Source organism: Trachemys scripta, chromosome 4, assembly GCF_013100865.1.
Source record: "Trachemys scripta elegans isolate TJP31775 chromosome 4, CAS_Tse_1.0, whole genome shotgun sequence".
NCBI lineage: Eukaryota > Metazoa > Chordata > Testudines > Emydidae > Trachemys > Trachemys scripta.
The window spans coordinates 101,824,601-101,839,859 of NC_048301.1; the positions used below are offsets into that span (position 1 = coordinate 101,824,601).

The 15,259-nt window shown below is 39.4% G+C and overlaps 1 protein-coding gene across 18 annotated transcripts in view; it reads right to left on the bottom strand.

Annotated features, from left to right (window-relative positions):
* The window catches only part of PLEKHA7 (pleckstrin homology domain containing A7), a gene marked incomplete at its 3' end in the record, with an annotated part of 276,779 nt that overhangs the window by 160,469 nt on the left and 101,051 nt on the right, over positions 1 to 15,259 (bottom strand). For 3 of the 18 annotated variants that reach the window (XM_034770159.1, XM_034770160.1, XM_034770157.1), the window contains 1 exon segment: positions 12,485 to 12,534. Coding sequence is in view for 1 of the 6 variants with exons in the window: in XM_034770150.1 (XP_034626041.1) it covers positions 1,523 to 1,593 (71 nt within the window). 18 annotated transcript variants of the gene reach the window in all.

A 15,259-nucleotide genomic window follows, 5' to 3' on the forward strand; every position in this document is an offset into this window, starting at 1 on the left:
GCAGAAGAGAAGAATGAGGGGGGATTTGATAGCTGCTTTCAGCTACCTGAAAGGGGGTTCTAAAGAGGATGGATCTAGACTGTTCTCAGTGGTACCAGATGACAGAACAAGGATTAATGGTCTCAAGTTGCAGTGAGGGAGGTTTAGGTTGGATATTAGGAAAAACATTTTCACTAGGAGGGTGGTGAAGCACTGGAATGGGTTACCTAGGGAGGTGGTAGAATCTCCTTCCTTAGAGGTTTTTAAGGTCAGGCTTGACAAAGCCCTGGCTGGGATGATTTAGTTGGGAATAAGAACAGGAGTACTTGTGGCACCTTAGAGACTAACAAATTTATTAGAGCATAAGCTTTCGTGGACTACAGCCCACTTCTTCGGATGCATAAGTGGGCTGTAGTCCACGAAAGCTTATGCTCTAATAAATTTGTTAGTCTCTAAGGTGCCACAAGTACTCCTGTTCTTATTATTCCTTATGACACTCTAAGAGAAACCACTGTTTGCATGAACATTTTATAAATACTATTTGCAAGGTGCATTCTCTGCATATGCACACATTAATTATTAACTTATTTTCCTACACCATTCTTCAAATACATTACAAAAAGATGTGTAATAGCACAAACTCCTGGTTGAACTCAAATTTTCACTCTGTGTCACTCTTGACCCATAAAGAGTCAGAGACTTCAAACAGACACAATGAACAAAGACTTCACATTCCTTTAGAAAGGTGTGCCAGAAACCGGAAGTATTTTAACTATCAAAGGTTGAGAATGCAACACATTTACTCCAATTGTTCTGTGGTATACTGCAGCCTTCAGTACTAGCAATAACAATATAATGACTTTTCAATTCTTTCACAGTCTTGAATCTTACTGTATGTCTGACAAAAGTTATTTTGGGACTTACTGTGAAAAAGGTCAAACTGATCAGATGTATGACAAAGGTAAACACTAAACAGTGTGCATGATAAGAAATCATCTGAAAATCAGCATTCATCACCTTTTTACATATGCATGTTTTGTAAACTCTCATTTTATAAAGCACAACTACAAACATGAATGAACTCATTATTTAGCATAAGAGTGATTCACTAAGAAATTGTTTCATGTGATCAAACAATGTTTACTAGAAACGTGTGCATGACATTCCAATTCTCAGCAATACCGAAATGTATCTTTCCAATAAATGATCCAAATACATTAAGCATTTAAGAAAAAAATTTCTATGGCTACAATTTCATTTGTTCACGAAGCACTGATTTCAAAACATTTAGTGTAATCATAAGACCTCAGATAAAATCCTGATCATTAAAATAAACTTCTTGCTTCAAATGAAAACAGATGTTGAAAACTCAATCATATAGATCAGGCACATACAAAGCACATGCAAATTTGATTTCCTTATTTCTCTAATTTAACACATTTTCACCCAACCAACCATTAAAATTGCTACTAGCAAGACAGGCACTATTGTACAGTTTTACATAAGAACATTAACAGAATGAAAACTGAAAACACATACATACCTGTCTGACACCTGGTAGAAAGGATATCCTGGTTTAGGAACAGAGTTTGAAAATAGAGACTGACTACACATTGCCTTCACGTATTGTATCCACTTAAAGTGTTTCCATATTCCTTACCAAGGAATTAAGTACAAACATCCATATCTGTAGACTTGTTCAGAAGATAACTGAAGAGAAACCAAGTGCATATTCAAAGGTCTTAAAATTCTGACTGCATATCAGACTACTTCTTCCTGAAATTCCTAAAAGCCAACACCCTCATGACATCACATGACACAAAATTACAAATGTAATCATCTCCTTAAAAAGAAAAGAGTCTCTCTCATTTCTAATCAGAAATAAAATCCTGCAGTGCATCCTTCTTGTAAAGACAGCACATGTAAGGCTGAAGAGAAAAAAAGAGAGCGAGACCTGCTGTCTGAAACAGCAGCCGTGGTTTGGCAGTCAGCCAGCAACCAGCAGAACTTATTGCCAATGCTGCAAATCCCTCCTATCAGCTAAAGAAGATCAAGACTGCAGGGGAAACATGATTTTAGTCCCATGACAAGAACTCCCTTGGAAATGCATATAAGATCTGTGATAGGACCTTGAATCTCTATTACAAAATTCTCAGAAAGAATCGTTTCAACAAAACCCTACAATTTATATAGTTATTTTATCAACCATCTCAAATCAACATCACAGCGCATTATAGTAGTATGACAGAATCCCTCTGTGCTAAGAAACCATATCCCACTATTCTGGCAACTCAGCTAAAAGGTATTGTGTTTTTTGTTTTTGAAAAACATACTGACAAAATTCTTTAGGCAACTGAGCATATAAATAAAGTCATTTTGAAGTGTGTGTGTGTGTGTGTGTGTGTGTGTGTGTGTGTGTGTGTGTGTGTGTGTGTGTGTTCTCTTAAAGAAGAAGGGAGAAAAACTGAATAAAAAGCAGGAAAAAAATTTGAGCAACTCGGTGTTACTAAAGCCTCTACATTCTAGTACCATATGCTTATGTTGAACATGTTTAAACCGTACATAATATTTATTAGTTTTACAGTGAAGAATTTGTACATGTCCTTCCAATAAGCCAAAATGGAGGATTGATGTGGGTTTTAATTTTAGTACTGTATAATTTTTAAAGGACATTGAGGTTAAAAATAAACAAATTTCCTTACATATGCTAGCAAAAATACTGAAAGGAGAATTTAAAACATTTAAATTATGATTTACTATTTCTGATTTCTTTTTGTTTCTCATCTTGGAAATAAAAAAAGGAATCAACTTTGTTTACTTTAAATTTCTGGTCAAAGATTGGATCAAACCACTAGTGATGATGAAGAAGGTGAAGTCAAACCTTCATTTGTTCATTGTATGACATTCCACTCTGTGTTCAAATTCTCTATTCTGTCCTGATCACACGGCAGCCCCATTGCTGGTAGTGCCTCATTCCACCCAACGGTTGGTGTTTTATAAGACAGATGTGACAGAGTGGGAATGTTCTTAATGTTTTCTCTGAATACTGTGTGGGTGTCTCAGTTTCCCCTATGCATTTCTTAGGTATCTAGGTTGGAGGATCAGGGTGTGTGATTGTTGCAGAGCCCAAAAGGCCCCCTGTGATATGATCTGCACAGAGAATGGCTGATCATCTGTCTCCTGGCAACTAATCGCCTGGGCCCCTCCTCTACAAAGGTGCCAACTGAAGGTGTTGGAGAACAAAGAGATCTCCGTGACAAAAGGCATCTGTAAAAGCTGGACAGACATTGAGTAGAATCCAGAAGTTGCGGTTGTAGATTTATAAGAATCAAGTCTGTGTAATTTTTCAGCTGGATTAACAAACACTTCTTGTCCTCTTCACATATGGATTGAATATAAGAGCCTTCACTAGTCAGCCTCTGGACAGAAGTCTTTGCTTCTTCCAGTATGTTTTCAATCAATCCAAGTGTAGCTTCTATTGCTGGACAAAGATCTACTAGTGTTGTAGCAGAAGCCTGGATGGCATTGTTTAATAACCCAAGTGGCTTCATCAGTACACTTACAAGAGAGAGAATGGTGATAGTCTGCTCTGAATTTAGTAGCAAAAATAGTTCACCAGCCTCACTACTTAGATCTGTCCCATCTCATTAGATGCTTTCCAAAGCCAGTAATAACTGCTGCAGTAATTTTAAGACAACAGCCAAGGACCGCTCACAAGAAAGCCACAGGTTTTCCCAGGTTGGACTAATTTGATCTTCTATTTTTCCCAAGTCCTTTTGGATTCTTGCTGGAACAAAAAAAAAAAAAAAAAAGGAGTATAAAAAAAGTCATTAAATTGATGGCTTTTAAAATGTTTTTTAAAGATTCTGCAGCTCATACTAGTGCTAGTTGGAATAGATGGTCTCTACAGTGTGTATAGAAGAGATTGCTTTTCTCTGAGCAAAACTTGTATTCTACTATGTCTTCCAGAGAAGTTTGCAACTCCATCAAATGCACAAGCAGCCATCTGTTTGGGGTTCAATTTACAAGCATTTAACTCTTCGAAGATGTGGGTTTTCACAGATGCGGCCAATGTGTCTTCTATAACCTGAACATCTAGAAATGAATCTATTGGCCTACCACTGACATGAAGATAACCACAATGACTTAATACTTGATTACTATTTGCATCAGTACATTCATCAGCTGTGTATGTATATTTTTTGAATGTGGTGAGAGAGTTCTTCACTTTTTCAACTGCTGAGTCTTTCGATGTTATACCACATGCTTCTAACCTGTCAGCTGAGTTTCTTGCAGAAAGATAGTGAGCATTTGTCAGTCTTGTTTGGAACCGGTGTCCAACTTCAGAATTAACAAGTGACAATGGACTTAACATTGGCCTCCAGTTTGTAATGTGTGGTATCTCTTGCTTAAATAGAAAGTATGATGCAAAAGCCAAGTTTGTTCACTTGTAATCTATGTTTGTGTTAGAGCATTCTCAAAAGCCTCAGTAAGTACTTCTAAAATTGTCTTTTACAGTGATTGGCTTCTAAGGCTTTATACATGTCCCTGCAGTCCAGAGGCTTGGTGTTCTGAAGCCTTTTCATGTAGGTTGTCAGCATTGGCTTTGCTTATCAACCTAGCGAACCAAGCTTCTCCACTTTTACTATATAAATTCATGATCCTCCCACATCTTGAATACTGCGTGCAGTTCTGGTCACCTCATCTCAAAAAAGATATATTGGAATTGGAAAATGTACAGAGAAGAGCAACTGAAATGATTAGGGATACGGAACAGCTTCCATAGGAGGAGAGATTAAAAAGACTTGGACTTTTCAGTTTGGAAAAGAGACGACTAAGAGAGGATCTGATACTGTAGAGGTATATAAAATTTTGACTGCTGTGGAGAAAGTGAAAGTATGGTTAACTCCGTCACATAATACAATAGAAATTAATAGGCAGCTGGTTTAAAACAAAAGGAAGTATTTCTTCACACAACACACAGTCAACCTTTAGAACTTTTTTCCAGGGGATGTTGTGAAGGCCAAAACTGTAACAGGGTTCAAAACAGAACTAGATAACTTCATGGAGAATTGGTCCATCAATGGCTATTAGCCAGGATGGGCAGGAATGTAACACCATGCTTACAGTGTCCCTAGCTTCTGTTCGCCAGAAGCTGGGAGTGAACGCCAGGAAATGGATCACTCAATGATTGCCTGTTCTGTTCATTCCCTTTGAAGCACGTGGTATTGGCCATTGTTGGAAGACAGGATACTGGGCTAGATGGACCATTGGTCTGACTCAGTATGGCCGTTCTTATGTAAAATTTAATTATAATATAATAAAAAAAATTTAGCACAGAAACTCCCTAAGATAACCTCTCAAGATAGTGACCATGTGAGATAATGACCTTTACAAATAATGCATTTTAAAAATCTTGGCCTATTAGGAAACATATATTTATACAAGTTTCCCAGTCACAAATCTAGCATTCTGAAGCAGTAAAATATAGTTCAAGCAAATATTCTTTTAATGTGCCCCTCCCATCTCCCTCCACTGCACCGCACTTATAGTAGTTGTCCTTGGTCAGTGGAGACCCAGAGTTCAGAGGTGCTTTCGTGTGAGTTCACCTCCAACCCTGGGGATTGGGTGGGAGGGAGAAGGCACCCCGCTTGTTCTTTCAGCTGCTCGCGCTCACTCCAGCTGCTCACTCTGTCCGCTGTTATTCGTCGTGACCGTTCACTGCACCGCTGCATTGCCGATGGCCCTGCAACTTCTGCTGCCACCTGCCACTGTGACCTCTGCGAGTCTGTCTCTTGAAGTTCTACCCAGCTCTCATGATTTCAGCTCTCAGTGGGGGAACCTCACTGCTAGTGCAGGCTAGGCAGTCTCATCCACAGAAACACTGTCCCCACAGCTGGACTAAGCACTTAGACCTGATTATTAGTGATTTCAGCTCTACTGGTCACTTAAAAAAAACAAGACTCTCTATGGAGCCTAATCAGCTCTATATTTAAACAGGGGAGAGGGGCAAGTCAAATAGTGCCTGTGACACTTAGGCAGAGCCCACACCACCAAGTAAAACACCTGTCTCCCTCCTGCCCCCTCTCCACTGGGATCTGGCATCCAAATCTCCTGCTTAGCAAGGTCAATTCAGGTGAGGGTGACCAGTGCTTAATTTGTAATGAAAGAGGTGCAGGGCCTCAAGCAAGTTTTTTACATTAATCACTGAAGTGGCAAGCCCAGAGGTCCAGGGGCTATGAACTGCCAAGCCTAGAGCTCAGCCATGGCACAAATTAAGCACTGAGGGTGATCCCCTCAATCAGGAAAGGCTAAGCACAGTTCTGCTGCCCCCTTTACGCATACAACAACATTTAATTACCCCTGCACTCAATACTAAAGTGATTTATAATCCAACACCAGCAAAAACTGATCACTTGGGCAACACATCTCTGTCTGCTGGATACCTAGCCACAGTGGATGTGTTCATGTAAATACAGTCTGGTCCTGAAGCCTTTCCCCTCACCCTCAGCTCATCACTAGCTGTCAGGAGAGAGCTCATTCAGACCTTGCTTATGAATCATTATTTGAAATTATAAGGTTGGCCAACATCACCAGAACGAATGCGCTGACATTGTCATAAAAAACAACAGCTGTGTGAGGAAGCTAGTCTTTCTTCATACTTTTCAAATCTATTATGCTTTTTGAGGTACCTGTATTTTATCATATACCATATATGCTTTTAAAAGTGTGTATTAATGTTTCAATTTCAATTCAAATTTCCAACCCAACTACATTGGCAACACTGCATGTAACTAGTTGACCACAGGGGGGAGGGGGAGAGGAAGGCAGGGTGAAATCCAAAGAAGAGAAGAGGGGAAGTGTACACACACACACACACACACACACCCCCTATGGGGTGTAGGGAAATCCCTGCCCTTTATTCCTTACATAGGGCTTACTTCAGTGGTTCTCAAACTTTTGTACTGGTGACCCCTTTCAAATAGCAAGCCTCTGAGTGCGACACCCCCTTATAAATTAAAAACATTTTTTTATATATTTAATGCCATTATAAATGCTGGATGCAAAGTGGGGTTTGGAGTGGAGGCTGATAGCTTGCGACCCCCCATGTAATAACCTCGTGACCCCCTGAGGGGTCACGACCCCCAGTTTGAGAATCCCTGGCTTAATTTAACTGGCAAGTTTTGCACTGCTGCAACCAGCCACTTCAAATACACTGATGCAAACTCTTAGCATAGACACACTGTACTGGTGTAAAAAGAGACGTGCTAGTGAAGCTTTCCCTAAGTTTGAAACATTGGTGTAGTTACCTCAGAGCAAAAAAAGTCTTTACTTCTTGGAATGCTTATTAGATGGGTCTGGGCTCCAACATGTTTGAGCAAATCCACCAATCCATCATTTAGCTCTTCTGTGTCCAGTTCACCATGTGTATGAGGATAATAGTTGCTCACAGCAAAGGTGTAATGTTAAAACAGTTTTTGTAATTACATCTTTGAAACCCTCCGATTAAAGGTGTGTTGTGAAGGACAAGCAGCTAAAATATTTTGTGGGTGTGGGTCTGAGGATACTTGATTTTTTTCCAGTGGCCTCCCACTCTTAATTACTATAAAAAGACAAACCAGAAATTTAATTGACCCTGCAGCTCACAGTAAGAACTGTATTGCTTTTTCCACGTTTTTAAATTTGAATGAACCTGATACTTAAAAGACTGGACAACTTTAAGCAATAGTTAAGACTGGGAAGAGAGTTTATAAGCAGCCCACAGACTTGAAACTGGAATGTATTTTTAAAAGTGGGATCCCTCCATTATAACATACCAGTTTAATATTATGGAAGTTTTTTAAATAGGGGTGAGGGTAGATATTGACACCAGACACAAGCATATCTGCAAACCGAAAAAATAGATCAACCAACCGGGCATACTTTTTCTCATGCAAGCTTATTGTTATGTACAAATCTACTTCCTGGATCCATATATACTTGACAAATAAAAGTTTCATTCCGAGCCTGATCACATGTATATTTTACTTCTGTGTTTTAAACTGATAGCCAGTGCCAATCAAGATAAACTTAACAAAACACTGATACTGTTTGATGGACTATAAAATGCTCCACTCAAACTACCAAATAAGAAAACTACAGTGCTTGAAACAAATTAAGGTTAAATAAACAAAATAAGTCACCAGGTTCAGATAGTATACAATAGTTCTAAACTACCTTAAGCATGAACTGCTAGAAAAAATATGCGTACACTCTTTAAAGAGGGCTACTGGAGATGACTGGAGGGTAGCAAATCTTGTACACCTATATTTTAAAAAGACTTTAGGGATGATCTCAGGAATTACAGACCAGTAATGTTCTTAACAAACTAACTGAAAAAACAGTTTAAAATAGAGTAACAATGTACATAAGAGGGAAAAATGTGTACTACCTTACTAGGCTCTAAATTAACTGTCAGCCCAAGAAGAGGATATGGTCATCATTTAAGACAGCTCAATGAAGACCTAGGCTCAAGGTGAAGCTGCTGTCAAAGAGAGTAGATTAAATGTTAAAATGGATAAAGAATGGAATGGAGAATAATAAAGAAATTATAACAGCATTATATAAATCAGGAGTTTGCCCTCATCTGAAATACTGTGTTCAGTATTGGTCATCCCCATCTCAAAAAGGACTTTGCAGAATTAGAAGAGGGTCAAGAGACCAGCGACAAGAATGAGTAGGAGGATGGAAAAACCCTTGTGAACAGAGATTGAAAAGATCAAGATTGTGTACTTTAGAGAGGAGACATTACTAAAGTATACAGAATAATGAAAGGTATTGAGAAGATTGTTTGGGAACTTCTATTCTCCTGTCTCAAAAATACAAGACTACAGGGACATTGAATGAAACTGAAAGGTAGCAAATTCAAAACTGATCAAAGGAAATACTTTCTCACACAATGCATAATTAGACTGTGAAACTCATTTGTCAGAGGACATATTTGTGACACTACAGCCCATATTCATCCTGGGAGTATGATTATGACATAATTATGGTGCTTTTTTTTTTAAGATGGGTCATTTGAGGTGTCATTGGAAAAGATACGATTTGTTGAATATGATTATCCTATTTGTGTGCATGTAGCATTTTTGTATCTGAAGTTATGAATGCTGACTATGTATCAGTATTTCAAATGTGATTATTCCTGGGTGATATCCACAAGACCAAATGTTTCTAGTCTAGACAGCTGGTTGTGAAGGGCCTATTCAGGGTAATGGGGCATTAGGAAAAACAACAGGCCTTAGAAGAAGCGTATCCCCCACCTAGTGAGCCTTCCTGCGAACGCTCTAGACAGCCTGTAAGTAATGGTTGCTATGACTCAGCAAGGGCCTGTGACCACATCACATGACACTTAACCCCATTTTGATACCTGTATTTTTCCACAAATTGGGTGGGAATTGTTTTTGGAACAAAGGATTCCCACCATATGTTAAAGCTATATAAGGTGGGGTGTGACATCATCTAGGGGCATCACTCCCCACACAAGAAAACTCCTGGAAATACCTAAGGAATGAACACTGAACTGGGGGAAGTGCTGGTCCCAGGCTGAAAGGATTTCTAGCCTGTGTATGGAAACCTAGTGGACTGCTTGTATCAGCAGCCAGGGTGAGAAATTGCATATTCATATCCAATCTTTCTAGTATTTTAGGCTTAGTTTGCGGTTTTGTTTATTTACTAGGTAATCTGCTTTGATCGGTTTGCTATCACTTATAATCACTTAAAATCTATCTTTTGGTAGTTAATAAACTTGTTTTTTTGCTTTATCTAAACCAGTGTGCCTTTGACTGCCATGTCTGGGGAAAATCTCAGCTTGGTTAACGACATGCTTGTTGCATATTCCTCCACATTGAGGGAGAGGTGAATTATTTATGAGCTTACATTGTACAGATCCCTATGCAGTACAAGCCAGTATAATTTTGGGTTTCTACTCCAGTGGGGGGTGCATGCCTCAAAAGCTGGGGGTTATCTTGGCTGTAGCTTCTCTATTGTTGGTTCATGCAGTGGCTGGTCGGTGCCTGCATGTAACTGCAGCTGTGTGTGTCCCTGCCTATGTGAATGCTGGTGGGAGTGTAAGACCGGGAGCAATCTACAGCTTGTCACAGCAGCACAGTGTGAGAGGAAGCCCAGGCTGGTGAGTCAGAGGGTTCAGTGGTACCCCATCACAATATTTGAAGCCCAGAACTCATCAAGATTCAAAGAGGAATTGGACATTTGTGTGGACATCAAGAATATCCAGAAGCTATCACAGAAAATATTAAAAACCAAAAAGAAGCTTCATGGGATATAAATTTTCATGCTTCAGGGCCCAAGATCTATGACAAGTAGGAGTTAGGAGAAGACTCACTCGAGAAGCAGATTATTCCACATCTGCCTATTATGGTGCTCACTTGTCCCTTCCTCAGAGACATCTCATGCTAGTTACTGTTGGAGACGGGATACTGGACTAGATGAATTAAGTGACTGATCCAGAATGGCAATGGCAATTTCCATATTCCTGCTAAACTGATTCTCTACTTGAGAAAAATAATCTTGTTTAAAAGGCATAGTATCTGATGTAGTTACAAATCAAACGCTCTTGACTTTATAAAATCTGTTTTATTTGAAACCCATCCCAATCTTGGGAATAAAAAAGTATATAGTTTTACTAAGTGAATCCTATCTGTGAAAGTGATTGCTTTTATCATAAAATCTATATAAAGAAAGTTCACTTTCACAATTGGCAGGCATGGTATTATCAATTCCAGTCGTAGAGTATCTCAAACAAAGGCATTCAATGATCCAATCCTGAAAACCATTACCTATGTAGGTGGTCTTTACATGCATAAAGGTTTGCATAATCAGTCCTAAGAGCTTTAAATCCTGCTGTGACTGCTTCATTGCAGATCTCTTAGATGATGTTCTTCTGTACCATTAATGGGATGAAAAGCACATAAGCAAATGGTAAGGACAAAAACATTTTTGCCATTGCTAAACATAGATAAACCTATTTTCCTTGCAATCTTTATCTGCTCACTCAAGTGGAAAAATGACAAATCATGCAATACCGAGACACACAGGCCCATTGGTGGTTCATTACTCTATGTCAACAACTCCTACCAGGCCTGAGAAACTCACTACACCTAACACATCGCTGTCATAGTATTCATCTCTGAAGTGTGTCTTTTAAGGTATCATATGAAAGCTGGTAACACACTGATCATTAATAGCACTGCAAAATGTATGCATTAACACTATAAAAGGAATTGTTGACACTTACTGGTCTTATGCTTTAAAGCCTGTAACCAAACAAAAGAGAGCCAGGTTTTCTTCCATACAGGAGGGAAAGCAGTTATCTCCCGCTCTATAATGTAAATTGAGAATTGTGAAGCCAGATACAACAGGAGCTGTATTTGCATACAAGTCAACAGGAAAAAACAGGTTGGGGATGTGAAATCAGCATGGGAAGACAGCGGAGTCTGAAACCCAGGGGTTCATCCTGACTTTGGAAGCAAAGACAATAAACTTTGGGAACTATAAGGAGAAACAAACGACATTTCATTATCCAATTTTGCTGAGGAACACTCTTGGCAGAGGGGAGTGATTAATGAAAACTCTGGATCCTAATTTGACTGAAAATCAGCAAGCTTGCAAAAGGACTGCGAGTGAGAAACTGTTTGCGTAGAAGGAGTCTGGCCTGCTAAAGTTATGCTTAGTCTCTTAGAAGCATGTTATACTTTTGTTTTATTTGTAACCAGTTCGGTTTCCACTATCTCTACTCAGTATCCCTTAAATCACTGTTCTTTATTAATAAATTTATAATAAAAGCATGAATATGTTTATCTCAGTGTTGTAATATTAACTGAATCAGCTGGACCAAACAGGCTTGTGTGTACAGTGTCTCTTTGTAGACAGTGAACTTGGTAATTTCTCTCAGTGTCCAGTGCCGAAGGATGGATATTACAGGGGGATGCTCCTGAGACGTTCAGGAACTGGAGTACACTGAGTGTTAACCTACAAGGAAAAGTAAGGGCTGGCAGAGTTCTGAGAAGTTTGTCTGGGGTAGCTAACAGCCTGGGGTGACAGGAAGCTGTCTCCCAGGTTAGCATCAGCAAATCTTTTTCTCACTGAAGCATGGGGGTTACATGGTAACTGATGGTTTGGGCACCCTGAGAAAGTATCACAAATACACACACATTTACAGCAAATTTCAGCTGAGAATCTTAAAAAGGCTTACAAACAAGTAAACAAATATTGTATTGTCCTCATTTTACAAATGGCAACTTGAGTCAGAGAGGTGAATGTCAGGCTGTGAACAGGATTTGATGACACGTTAATACACCTATACCTGGTCTATGGAGGAGCTTAGACCATTGACAGCACCAAAGAAGCCGAATCTTTACTGACATACCTTAAGTAACTTGACAGGTCACATCACAAGCTAATGGCAGAGCAAGCTATGACTCTAACAACTTGACATTATGCTTACCTGAAAGCAAAAACAGTGTGAGGTCAACAGCAAAGGAGAAACAACAGCCTCTAAATGAAGAGAGGATATGGGATGGAAGAAAAGGGAGAAGACATGAATGAACTATAGTACAATGGGTAGAGAGGTGGATGGGAGGACAATAAGATTGCAGCTCTGATTTCTCTCAGTTCAGTTACTCATCCATACAATGTTCTGGGGGTTTTGTTATAGGATTCCATTCTCTTACATGCAGGTAGTTAAAAGGATTCTCATAGACTCATAGACTTTAAGGTCAGAAGGGACCATTATGATCATCTGGTCTGACCTCCTGCATGATGCAGGCCACAAAGCCGTCCCTACCCTTTCCCTTGACTCTGCTGTTAAAGTCCCCAATTCCTGTGGCTTAGAGACTTTAATTAGCAGAGAATCCTCCTGCTAGCGATCCCTGCCCCATGCTGCGGAGGAAGGCGAAAAACCTCCAGGGCCTCGGCCAATCTACCCTGGAGGAAAATTCCTTCCCGACCCCAAATATGGTGATCAGTAAAACCCCGAGCATGTAGGCAAGATTCTCCAGCCTGACCCTCATTAGCCCTTATACTATTTACCTGCGATGGCACGCTGTTTCTTTGACTAAAAATCATGTTATCCCATTGAACCATTTCCTCCATAAACTTATCTAGCTTAATCTTAAAACCATTGTGATGGTATATACTATTATGGTCACCTCTTTTACAAGAATATGATAAATTTTGTACAAAGTGTGCCTTGTGAGGTATCATTTGAAATGTCAATCTGCTGAACATTATTGCCCTGGTAAAATGTGTATCAGTATTGATTGTAAAGTTACAAGATGCTACTGTATAGCATTGTTATAACATGCTCCAAGATTAAGTAAAGCAAGCCCAAACAAGTTTTTCACAGACAAAGACTCACTGGCACTCCAGCCAGATGTTAAAGAGCTATCACAGGCTTAAGCAGCCACTCTCCAGCAATAGGAAGCTATAAACAATAAATTTACATTTCACCATAGGGACGGTTCAACCCTCACATCCACAAGAGACTACTTGTTGCCTGCACCCTATCTGGGGGTAACCCTCAAAGAGGCAAAAATGGTATAAATATGAGAGACAGTGGCCTCCACTGTACCTCTCTCTTCTTTGCTCATACAATTGGAAGGGACCTCAGGAGATCATCTAGTCCAACCCCCCGCTCAAAGGAGGACAAATCCCCATACAGTTTGTTTTTTTTAAAACCCCAGTTCCCTAAATGGCCCCCTCAAGGATTGAAGTCACAACCCCGGGGTTTAGCAGGCCAATGCTCTAACCCCTGAACTATCCCTCCCCCATGACATCAACTCCTCTCAAAAAACTGAACTAAGGGGGAGGGGTCCCAGGCTGAAAGGAGATCCAGCCTCTGAAATTTACCACAGTGTATGGTGAGACAAAACCTTTTGCTTAGCTTGTTAAGTTAGGTATTAGCTTGCGTTTTACCCTTTGATTTTCTTCTGTAACCAATCTTGACTTTAATGTATCACCACTTGTAATCGTTTAAAATCTGTCTCTCTGTAGTTAATAAACTTATCTTATTGTTTTATCTTAACCAGCGAGTTTGGATTAAAGTGTGGGGGAAACTTCATTTGTCGCCCTGTTTGTAATTCATAAGTGACTGGTCAGAGTGCTCATGTATTTAGCTGGGAGTGAATCTACATGCTAAAGGCTGAGTGAGCAGGCCAGGAATGGATGTTCTGACAACAAAGCAGTGTAAAAGGCACACCAGCATAGAGAATTAAGAGCAGTATGTTCAACAGTCCAGATTGTTCCCTGGGGAATGTCACATATACGTGTAAGAGTCTCCAAGCATGGAAGGAGGTGCAACAAGAGCTGAATTAACAGTCTTATACTTCTTGCGGAGATGCAGTTTCAGTAATACCTTACGTTTGGGAGTTCAAAGAAAACCTGCCATACTGGTTTCAACTTTTTTGATAATAATTTACATATTTACAATTGCAGCTTTCAAATGCCAGTACCTTCAGACATCCAAATCTGCATTTTTAGCATTCAAGAACCCCCAATACTTATTTTAGGCATGTAAGTGCCCATTTCAGCATTCAGAAAGCAGGATTTGGTTGCTAAAAATGTGCCCAAGTTTGAAAAGTTAGGACTACAGACTTCAGCAGAATTTGGACAGGCCCAGAATGAATACAGGCAAAAGAATCATAAATGTCATACAATTTTTATTCAATATATTTTGGTTGGCTCCAGAACAGGAGTCCCATTGTGGAGGCACTGTAAAAATATGGCATCATGTCACTGTTGCTTCTCTTCATAAAATATTTTCATTTATTCATTTTTTCAAATCTGATATAAATTATCTCAACTAAAAAAACATGGTTTTATTCTTTAAGTTTGGGAAGCATAACACCCAACACCCTTGCAAATACAAACAAGCACAGCTTGAAATTGGAGTGATCTGCTTTATCCTATATGAGGACTATTTATACTGGACAGATATACATATTGATTATTCTAGATTAAGGTTACCGATATCTGAACTACCAGAAAGTACCTATGTCTTTGCTTTCACACACTGCAATATTAACTAATACTGCCTTTAATATTTCAACACAACCTAAGACAACATTAAGTTTCCAAACTGTACTTTGTTTACTGTACATACATTCCTGCCCCTCTAAATGTATTTCATTATACATAATATGTACATGATATGGCTGTAATTTGGGAAGATTGAAGTCTATTTTTGACCTCCAAGAAAACCTGAAGGGCAATCTTCTCAAGA